Source organism: Daphnia pulex, chromosome 8, assembly GCF_021134715.1.
Source record: "Daphnia pulex isolate KAP4 chromosome 8, ASM2113471v1".
Lineage (NCBI taxonomy): Eukaryota > Metazoa > Arthropoda > Branchiopoda > Diplostraca > Daphniidae > Daphnia > Daphnia pulex.
This window is the reverse complement of record NC_060024.1, coordinates 2,971,605-2,982,844: the sequence shown is the minus strand read 5'-3', so window position 1 is coordinate 2,982,844 and position 11,240 is coordinate 2,971,605. Positions and strand designations below refer to the sequence as shown.

At 33.7% G+C, this 11,240-nt stretch overlaps 2 protein-coding genes across 2 annotated transcripts; both read left to right on the top strand.

Moving 5' to 3' along the window:
- Positions 1-498: 498 nt before the first annotated feature.
- Positions 499-2,033, top strand: LOC124200406 (A-agglutinin anchorage subunit-like). The gene is made up of 2 exons (XM_046596630.1): positions 499-906; positions 1,607-2,033. The coding sequence occupies exons 1-2, from the start codon at positions 560-562 to the stop codon at positions 1,851-1,853; spliced, it is 594 nt and encodes a 197-aa protein (XP_046452586.1). The 5' UTR covers positions 499-559; the 3' UTR covers positions 1,854-2,033.
- A 6,525-nt stretch (positions 2,034-8,558) lies between these two features.
- LOC124200359 lies at positions 8,559-9,548 on the top strand. Its single transcript, XM_046596568.1, has 2 exons — positions 8,559-9,004; positions 9,112-9,548. Exons 1-2 carry the CDS (start codon positions 8,655-8,657, stop codon positions 9,341-9,343), a joined length of 582 nt encoding a protein of 193 aa, XP_046452524.1. The 5' UTR covers positions 8,559-8,654; the 3' UTR covers positions 9,344-9,548.
- The last annotated feature ends 1,692 nt before the right edge of the window (positions 9,549-11,240 follow it).

Below are 11,240 nucleotides of genomic sequence, written 5' to 3'. Positions count from 1 at the left end.
TGCTCTTTAAGTTGGTAGGTAGCTAATAATAAAGAATAAAAAAAATAAAAATAAAGAAATAACTATATCGAACATTGTAAGTCACTAGGAAGGCTACCTTACTCTGTTGTATTGAGTCTCATTGGTTCCTTATACTTTGATTTCATTTAGTAACTATAAATAATAGATTTTTTGCTCTTTCTAGAAAAGCTATTAAAAATTATAGACGTAAAAAATTATAGTAGAAATTTTTTAAAGTTAGCGGAACCATAATGGTTAGGGGGGCTACTCTTTTCGTTTAGAGAAAAAATTCGCAACAATTTTCTCAAACAAATTGAATGTGGAATCCTATTAGTAAATACATTGAAACTGCTTAAATGATGCTTCGAAGCAGCTATTCTTCACTTACAATGTTGATATAACAGTTTTCTAAACATCTACTTCATTTTTACCATTTTAGTACATATTGCATCTAGTCCTCATTCTGTATGGGTATATATAGTCGGCTAAGTAATTTTCAGAGGCCATTCAATATCTTAACCAAATTGAACATTGCTTGTTTCTATCCCTATAAAATACAATGCGTTTTGAAATAGCATATATAATACCGCTTTTAGCTGCCCTTACTATTATTCAAGCGCAAGTTGAAGACACAAGCAATCAGCCAAAAAATAATGCTCGTATTTTTTTGAGTACTTTTACGGTGATCCTCTCCACAGTCACATCGACTGCTACCACTACATCTGTTACTACTTGCACCACGTCTGCGGGTACATTGACAACTTGCTCAGCTGGACGTCGTCGCCGTGGTCTCTTGTACGACGAGGAAGAAAACCAAGGTCGTACACGCCGTGGACTTTTCTATGATGATGATGATACTGAAACGAAGGACGGTAGCATTTCTTTGTCTGAAAACCCAGTAAAGAGGTAAACTATTTTTTTTAATTAACATTTTATAGATATAAATATAGTATTGACTGGAATTTTTTAATACCCTGTGCTCAAATAAATACCTGCTTTTTACTGTATAAGTTTAGTTATTGGCGGGTATATAGCATCATCAAATGACGGGGGAAAAATTATTTAATTTTTTCTTTATTCTCTTTTATTTCCACAAAATTTTCCGAACGCTTAATATGTGAATAATAAGCAATTTGGTCCAATAACGATCTGGGATATTAGGATAAAATTTCTCAATACTTTTTGATAAGGAATGATTAATCAATGGCATCTGTGATGATGATGTGTCAAAACAAGCCAATGTTATTGAAGACCAGAAGTATTGTCTTTCATATCATGATATTAATTAACCGAATTTGTCGTCGAGGAAAGCCAACAATTAAAGGAGAATAGGATGATTTAGATATTGTGGCATAAGGGGATGAAATATTATTAAATAAAGTTCTTCCCCTGCCATAGGCTCAAACCAAAACCAAAACCAAAATCAATAGAACAAAATTACGAGTTTTTGAGTACGAAGTATTGGAACTTTCGGCCAAGACTGTCGAAATTTTGAACATGTATGCTAATATACTATGGCATGTTGAATGTTCATTTCTGTTCTGCATATGTCTTAAAAGTTGACGAACTAATTAGTTTCTAAATTTGTTAATTGGCACCTATAAAGATCTGCTGAACTCACAGAAACTGCTGCGAAATCTGAAACTACTTTTGAAAAAACAAATTCTATCCCCCTAACCATTCAATCGGGATTCAGCCTACCAGAGGGATTCCCCGCTGGGGCTCCTCGGTTCAAACTGGCCTATGGCACGACAACATTGACAACTACATCAACTTCTCTCTCAACCCGTTCTTTGACGGCTACTTGTGCCAGCACCACAAACTATTCAACTTGCTCCAATGCTGGTAAATAGGATTTTCCCACCCAAATATAATTGATTATAGGACTACCCACACATGAAAAAGAATAGTGCCATAAGTCACTTTAATAATAATTATTGAAAACAAAAACTAATTTTCATGTAAGCATTTTTGTACTGAATGATTTTGTTTGATTTTTGTCAAAATTTGTAATACACAGTAATGCAGCAAAACTTAAAAAGTTTAAACACTTCCCATCTAAAACGTGAAAACTGTAAAGAAATATGAGAACTTGAGTGTTCGTTTTTGTGCAGCAGTGTTCTCGTCAACTGCTGCATCGAAAAATATTCTGATTGTTTCAAAATGATAGGATAGCCCACCTCTTGAAACAATTTTCATGATTTTTTATACTCGGCTGAGAAGCCGAGACATTAATGAATGAAATTTTGGAAACAAATTCCAAAAAAATTCCTATGTTTTATGGCTATGCCGGGCTTCATCCTCTAAGCCACCTAGCCCTCGCGAAATGAACATTCCCCCTTTTTGCCTTTAGGGTCTGTTGGTGTAGGCTGACGTTATGCGGGAGTGGTGTAATCGTGCTCTATATATTGAATCATAACGTGATTTTTTTCTATGATTCACTTGATATGGCGTCAGCAATCGAAGAAATGGACAGAACGTGTCCCTTGTTGATGAAATTTTGATAAATTTTCACCTAGTTGCTGGGTAATCGCCCTTCCTCTACGTAGTAGAATTGACGAAGGCACTGATTTCTTTACTGGTAGTTTACTATGTCGTGTTTGACTTGGAATGGTGCAAAGATGTAATGGCATTGATCCTTTTCATTGAATCTGAACTATTCGAGAGAACAACTGAACAATCAAGATCTTCAAAAACAGTTAATATTTTCAAGAATCTGCTTCACTCTACCTGAATTGAATATCTCTTTAAAAATGCATTAACACTGTAGTTAACTTTACCTATAGTGTTTTATGTTACTACTCCTTTTAAACTCAGCGTGTTTCGCTAGCCTATCTGTTTAGCACTACACCTACCAATCAAGTCATGTATTCACCAAGTTCATTTATTGTTCTGTTATTACAGTACTTCATGTTATTTCAATGTTGGCCAACTAAGAACAAGTAAGAACAAGTATTTTGTATTTGGTAATTAAATAAACAGCTTGTTATTTAATACTATTTAGTATCATTAACATATATAATATAAACCATATAATCGGAAATTCTGAAATATTCATAAATTGGTTAAAGCCCTTTTTCTATAAATTAATTTGTGTTGCGTTGCAGAACCCCAGATGGACATTTTTTGACAATAAAAACCTTCGTTTTTCACAAGTTAAAACCTTTCATAATTGTAGGTTTCATAACTTGTTAAAATGGTAACAAGATCGGAATAATAAACCAAAGGTTAAAACTTACTATAATCGCGTACAACGAAATAAAAAGTTTCAACTTTTGAAAACAAAACAATTTTGCTAACAGTGAGGAAACGACATTTCTGGAGCAATACGTCAAAGAATATTCTTTTCTATCTGCACTGTAAATGTGAACATAATTGACTATTCCTCTTTTTTTTCTAAAATGAGTTCTAACCATTTCAAACAAAATACGACACTTACGATTAGACAACTTTCTTCCGGCGCCTTTTCTCTGTTAAACAGAGAAAACGCGCGCTTATGAGGGGGTGACAACCCGAAACGCAATAGTAATGATACAGTTACAAACTCAGTTTTGATAAGATAGTTTGTTACTTTATCGACTGTTAAGAAAGCGCATAGCATATCACACATCAGTAGGTGAGGGCGGAGTTATCCCGGACGAATTTCGTATTTAATCGATTATTAGGAAATTTATTACGATTTGACAAAAAAATGATGAAAGTATAGTTGATGGTTACCCTCATATTCCCTATTTTTCTCGAGGTTCTCTGTTTAGAAGTCTCTGAGTTATAGAGTTTATAAAAATCGTAACAAGTTACGAAAAATAAAAAAACGGGGGTAAAACAGGACGGTTTGGGTGATCAATTGGACAAGCAAAAAAAAAGAACTGATCCTCCAGTTTTTTGTTTTTTTTTGTAATTTTTTAAGTAGGGAAATGTCTGGTCTCTTGTTTTGTAAAAAGAAATGTTTAATTCTGGTTAATAAACACAGAATTTCATAAATTAAAACTAGATGGTGAAAACTTGACAAATCGGGCGGATTCGTCTGAAAAAGGGGGCGTTTTCAGTATTCCCTATCTCCCCTGCAGTCCAATTTTTCCCCCGATCGTCTGTCCAAACGAATCCCCAGCAATGGTCCTCTAGGAAAGGAAGGAATGTTTTAATTATGTACATTGATAATGTGAAAATTATCGCAACTAATAAAGGGTTGGGCAAGGTATTATTTTATTATATTTTATATTTAATTGTTGAGCTATTAGTTGGTCGTAACCCCAAAAAACTAAAAAAAAGGAAAAAAGAATAGCGGTTTTCTTACTTTTATTGATTTCTTGAGAAATAAAATAGATGGGAACATCAAATTACTTTCCCGTTTAAGGAATGACATTTTTCACATAATTTTTCATTTATTTTTTCTAAATATTTTAGTAACAGGCAGTCTCGATCCCACCAAATTTTTGATCAAAATGATCGAAATCGATCGCGATTTTTTTTTATCGAATTGATCGAATCAATTTTGATCAATTTCCCAAAAAGTTTATTTCCGTTTTGTTACACCAAGTAAAAACAGATTGGTAATTCAGGGCATTAAACGGTAATATTACGGTTCAATCTCATGTTTTCAAACTTATTACTTCATCGGCAATTTTTTTTTAGTTTTAGAAGGATTCGTTGACTAATTCCGGCAGCAGACGCCATTAAGTTTAAAAAAACTAACATTTCGAGACATTTGAGTTTGACTTCAAATTTAAAATTAATTGCCGTAGCCTACCACTCCTTTCAGTAGGGTGGCAGATTGTTTGTCACTAGTTTTTTTACCGCGATTGACATTGGCAGTACCAGCAGCAGCATCTTCATCGCTGATATAGACATTTTATCATGAGCCAAAGTGGAAATTAAGCTAAATATTTAACGATTAATATACTTAGTTACTTACGCATCTATTTCTTCACAGTGTTCTTCTGAGATTAAAGCTGCACCACCATCTACATCGTTACTATCAAAGTATAAATAAAAGCCATCTTATTCAGACTGGTCTGCAGAATGCAGAAAATAAAAAATAAAAAAATAAATAAATAGAAAGAACACAATCTATTGACAGTGAATATACCTTCTATTTCTAAGAAAAATACCAGCTTACACTAAAAACAGAGTCGAATTATCAAATCGTAAAGTACCACGTGAAAGAAAAACGAAAGAGCCTCGTCGTCTGAAAAATAATTAAGTCTGAAAAGATAATTATGTGAAGAGCTTCGATTGCAACTCATAGATGGCACCACAGTCGAATTGATTCTCGATCCCAGCACTTTCGATCTCGATCTAGATCAGATCTTTTCGGAGGGATCGATGAACGCGATCTCGATCGCGAAAAAAGTAATCGATAGATGAATCGATCTCGATCGCGAAAAAGTGATCGATAGATGAATCGATCTCGATCTTCCAATCGATCAACAAGACAAATAATCCTTTGGATCATCTTGGATCATTTTTCCAATACTGTTCCCGTCCAAAATAACCCCGCTATCCCCTAAGATGTTCATCTATATCTTAACGTGCATACAAAAATTATTCTCTTGGTTTTATGGCGTGATTTACGCCTTTTCAGTGGGATATTTACATAAGATATGAGGTAACTTTTTTTAAAATATAGATTTCTTTAAACTAATAAATGTCATGCAAACTAACAGTTGTAGGGCAATATTTTTATTAACGCACAGAAGTAGCGTGTTTCCTAATACATAAACTTATAAATAAAATGAATGAAAAGATATCGTTTCAAATACATCTAGTAGAATCTATAAGACAATAGTAGGCCTTCATATACTTCTTAATAAGATGTCTAAAGAGAGACTAAAAGATGTCTTAGCTAAGCAAAGACAATAGCAAGACAAGTTGATATCTTTAAGAGATCCAAAAGATATCATGTTCTGCTAGGTGTGTCAAGAAGTAAACTGGAAAATAATCGCTCTGTGGATTCTTGAACAGATACCTCTCTACGTTTCTTTGGTTTTGATTTTATGATATAATTTCAATTCTTATTAATGAAATTTTTTTTTGTGTTCATTATAAAGACAAGTTCGTAGAAGTCATGTCCAAAAACGCTAGCTTTTTGTATCAGCAAGAATTAAAGATTGTAAACTGTTGGTTAAGCGATAGATTCTAAATCAAGTATGAATTTGAAAGAATTTTAATCGTAAAATTACCAAAGTAAGTTGATGAGATATCGAAGACCCGACTGCTAATACCGGACATATTAATCTTGTGATTTAATTGATAATCATTAACAATTACCAGATGACGTTTCTTATGGTGGTGTAAGAATAAGAAAATTTAATACATTAAATATTTAACTTTACCATAGGCTGATACACAGTCAAAAGACCGGTTTTTCACGTTAACAAACTGGCAGCAAAATGTAATATAAACTACCGATAATAATTTTTTTCCCAGTGATACCACATACTTTTTTCCCATCAGAAAAAATCATGTTTTTTCTGAACAGTATATCTGTTGTTATAAAATTTGCTTGATTCTTTCCTTCTCTTTTCTAGAAATGTAATGATTTCAGAAAACTTTAAAATCTAACGGGAAATTAGATTTATTTCCTTAACCTACGGTATCCTACTCCGAAGTCCTAACAACTACACCACTAATAGACGAGGCTCGGATGCTGAGTTGCATGTATTTGCATTATCCAACTGATGTTTTTCCTCTCGGAGAGAACCTTATTTTAAACATAAAAAATACTTATACTCTGTTTCAACATGAAATGTTCTGGAACTTAATCCGTTTTAAGTATTGATAATACACTGCATAATTTTTTAATCGATATAACGTCTACTTTATTTATGAAAATTAATTCATGGTCAGAGTTTACATCAACTTACGGCTTGATACAGACGACTCCATTACTTTTGTGACATAGACAAGTACAATTCGGATTCTTTCAGAAACCAATTTTTATTAATTTTTATTGACCAAATTATTGCTTAAAAACGCAATAATATCGAATACACCTTTTCTCGGGGAAAATTGTGTTACTGGGTTAGAGATAAAAGGGAAAATTTTTCGGAAAATTTAGTTGATGAAGCCATTGCAAAGTGTTCTTTTAGTCCATAAGAATAACATGTGCAGTTCTACAGTTTTTTTGTTTACATGAGCATGTTTGCCCGCGACTCGACCAATCCCCCTTCATTTTCAAAGTGCTTTTGGTTTTAAACAAAGCAATTTTTATAAATTTAAAATACACTTTTGATAGCTATTTTTTTCCTATTTTTCCCAAGTCTAGAGGGGATAAAAAATATTGAGAAATAAAGAAGTGGGGGCTCAAAAATTAAAAAAGCGTCCACTAGTACAAATCCCCCCTAAGTGCTTTAGGTTCACAGTTTTCTTAAAAAGTCAGGAGAAAAATTTGCTTATTTTTTATTTTTTAGTTGTCAAGTTTAAATTACGACCTGCAACGTTATAAAAAAAATTATTATTTTTGTTTTTTCTCATATGATATCAGAAGATCTCATGAGAACAGGATTCCATATGCTGTTGTGGCCGCAAGTTTCTTTCCACATAGCTCCATAACCCGCCCTTACTGTGTATATTGGTGGATAGTATTAGCCTAAGTTTCCATATACATTAAGTAACTCCATTTTATATATATTGATATGAAGTACAAAAATACTCTACCGTTAATCTGTATTTATAAATCTTATTAATAAATAGAAAACCCGATGTTATTGCAATCTATTCAATTGTTATCCGTTCTTTTAGTTTGATTAAAAATATTGACTGCATTGTGACCTACGATAATATGCTTCATCACTTGTCATATAGGTCCAAGCTATAATGTAAGAATATTGAATAATGTCAAAAGTTTTATCACATGAAAATGTGATTTAATATGATTTCATTCGGAATTAGAATTTCATTTATTTGAAAATCATATAAGTAAATGATTTAATCTCACTTGAGATCACATATTTCTTACTCATATGAAGTTATGATTTTATATGATCTAGGATGAGATGAAATTAGTTTTCTAAAATGAGAATGTGATTTTGTATGAGTTTGCATGAGGAATTTTTCCTCACATGATCTCATACTATCTCACATGCGTTGATCAAATAAAAAATGTCAGAAATTTATACTCATATGAGAATCACAGGAGATCTTGTGAAAATCAAATGAGATCTCATGAGAAAATATGCGACCTTTCTCGCTCTACGTTTCAGCACCACACACATTTAGAGTATTCAAAAATTATCAATTTTCCAGATTTGTTACTCGACCAATTTAAACATTTATGTACTTACTCAACCCCCTAAACTTAAAATATCTTCTAGTATATTTAATTATTTCGAAGTAAATCGTTCAAGTTCGATCTGAATATTATTAAGATGTTAATAAGTTTGGAGAACCAATCTTCTTAAAGTGTTTTAGTCTGATATCGGATGCCATTATTTTTATTCTTCCTCATACCACACCAGAAAAATTGTGGGCGGTCTATAGTTATTTTCTTCATCTTCGGTGCAACGAATTTTCTTTAGGTCAAGTTTACATATAAATAGTCATACGGTTTGCACAGAAATCATACATATTTCATATTAAGCGGAAATTCTAGAGTTGAAAATTTTCAGTTCTATCCAAGATATTTAAATTTCAGAAATTATCTAAAATATCAGAAAATGCGCTTTGAAATTACCTGTCTATTGATCTTTGCCATTTTTTGTGGCTATTCTTCTTCATCGGAAACCCATAAAAACGACCAAGAACGATTCCTTCTTAGCACCGCTTCCATAACATTTACCACTTTCACCCTAATTAAAAAAACCACTACCACCACTTCAACATTTACATCCGTAACTACTTGCACCACCTCAACGTCAACTTTAACGACATGCACTATTGGACGCCGGCGTCGTGGACTATTTTACGACGATGCTGCATCCCAGGGCCGCAGTCGCAGAGGGCTCTTCTATAACGACGATGAAGTCCAGAACAAGGAAGGTGGTACCTTTCTTCCCGTTGAAACAAAGTAAGAAGTTATCCAAACCAATCTCAACTAAAATTTAACACATTTTCTACTTTACAACAACATAAAAGATCGCATAAGTGAAATTACTAATTTACTACAAATTTAAGGTCAGGTGAGCCATCCTTAGAAGTAGCCAATACATCTATTGACGAATCGTCTTTAATTCCGTTGGAAATTGAATCTGGTTTCGTGGTGCCTGATGGAAGTCCAAATCGATTCTTGTTGGCTTTCGGTACGTCAACTGTTACCAGTGTAGTCATCACTACATCAACAAGCAGCCTGACGGCTATTTGCAGTAGTACCACCGGCTTTCCCTTATGTGGGAATGCTGGAAAATAAACTTAAGCTATCGTTTATTCATTTAATGGCAAATGAACTTATGACCATCATCCAATATTTTCCGAGAGATTATTTTCAGACCCAGTTTATACACATCAATCCAATTTGAAAATTTAAATGTTTTAATATTTTTTGTATGAAACCATTTAAGATTTGTGTATTATGTCAAAGCATAAAATTATTCAGAATAAATGATTAATTCGCAGCCAGAGGTTATTCACTTCTCTTAGAGTCGCAGAGAATGACGGAATGGCGACAATCTTGAAGGGACTATGAAAGTGAAAAAATCTTTCAAATACTTTGGGAATATTCTATTCCAAGCAATCACCAAAATTAATTCCACGTTAACAGTTTATATATGCTTTTTTCTTCATTCTAATTTATTTGTATTTAATGTCATCAGAACGAAAGTTAATATGATTATTTTCAGGATATTGATTTAAAAAAGGAGTAGACAATCAAGTAACTAAATGTGGATGATAAAATAAACTAGAAATCGCAAGCGTTTGGTAATAGATCGTCACAAATACTAGTATTTTTAATTGCCAGTAACTTAGTACAATATTTTACGAATGAGAGTAGGGCTGTGGTCTGGTTCATGTTTTCAGCCCGTTTTCGACCCGAAATAAAGCAAGCGAAAATCTTCGCGGCTTTTCTCCTTTGTACACCTATATTCTTAATAAGCACTTTGTTTTGCTACGAAAACAAAAGCGATCACGAGGGGTAAGGTAAACACAGGAGCAAACCCGCGGAGATTTCCGCTTGCTTTATTCCATAACCCGTTTAGCCCGAAATGTGAACCGGGCCACAGCGCTAAAATGAGATTGGCATATAGCATTTGTAAAATTCACTGCTCTTGACTTGACGATGGGTTTTTTAATCCCACATAATCGTTCAAATAACTCGAACAGAAATTTGCTTTAAACGGCAAAGGTACAATGTGATACAACATGATAAGCCAGTAAGTATCCCAAAGCAATTTGGTGTTTGCATGTTTTTTTACACCAGGAAGAATTTTTTTGGCGTCTTCTATTTTTACGTTGATCTTGCGAAAGCGCAGCCTTTCTGAAATCTGGCAACATCTTCCCTCCCTCCGTTTTCCCTTCTTAACTGTCAATCAATGTCGTCTGCTCACCACGCTGAATTCGGGGCATTCATGTCACTCTCTCTTTCTTTCTAACTCATACGATCCGTGATTGTCCTAAGAATTTTTTCGATGTTTTGAAGACCCTTTGAGTGTGTGTTACTCTTCTTCAGAAACATTTTCTTGAGTTGTCTCAGTTCTGCGATCGTTTTCTCGACTTTTGTGTGTTGTAGAACACCTCTGGCCCATTCAGCCCTCTGTGTTTCAGTTTGTGTGCGAGTGATAACCAATCTGTGTGTCACCTGTCTTCACAGAAACCGCAATCGCGACTACCATCACGACTACCACAAACCTTAAACTGTGTTAATTCTTGAATGGCCCAGCCAGGTCGAACAAATGCAATAATTTGCTCACAAGAGCCTAGCATAGGTTTCATTTAACGGCGAAACATGCGTAAAAAGAGTTTCTTTCGAAAAATGCATAAACCAAAAACAAGGCATCCCTTTACTCGACGTTGTCAACGACGTCGTTAAGTATATAGTGTCTTTCTACGAAATATCAAAATAAATTAAAAAAAGTTTTGATGTCTATATAGGAAAGACTCGTATGATTTAATTTATAGCTCCCTTGTGTTACTTGATCCGCCTTTTTTACCCCCACGGGAATTTGGGAAAAGTTGAACCAATAAACAAAGTATGGGCGAGAGTTGGCATAGTTGGCGCGATTTTTTGTTTTTCTTTCACCATTATTTTAAAATAAACATTTGAAACTCCCGATTATCTTAAAAATGAGGGGAAAATTAGCTATGTGCGT

Excerpts from the sequence above, each read along its gene's own strand:
- LOC124200359 (XM_046596568.1), top strand. The coding sequence starts at position 8,655 with ATGCGCTTTGAAATTACCTGTCTATTGATCTTTGCCATTTTTTGTGGC. Across the intron at positions 9,005-9,111 it reads TTTCTTCCCGTTGAAACAAA|GTCAGGTGAGCCATCCTTAG; the intron begins GTAAGAAGTTAT and ends TACAAATTTAAG.
- LOC124200406 (XM_046596630.1), top strand. The coding sequence starts at position 560 with ATGCGTTTTGAAATAGCATATATAATACCGCTTTTAGCTGCCCTTACT. Across the intron at positions 907-1,606 it reads TCTGAAAACCCAGTAAAGAG|ATCTGCTGAACTCACAGAAA; the intron begins GTAAACTATTTT and ends GCACCTATAAAG.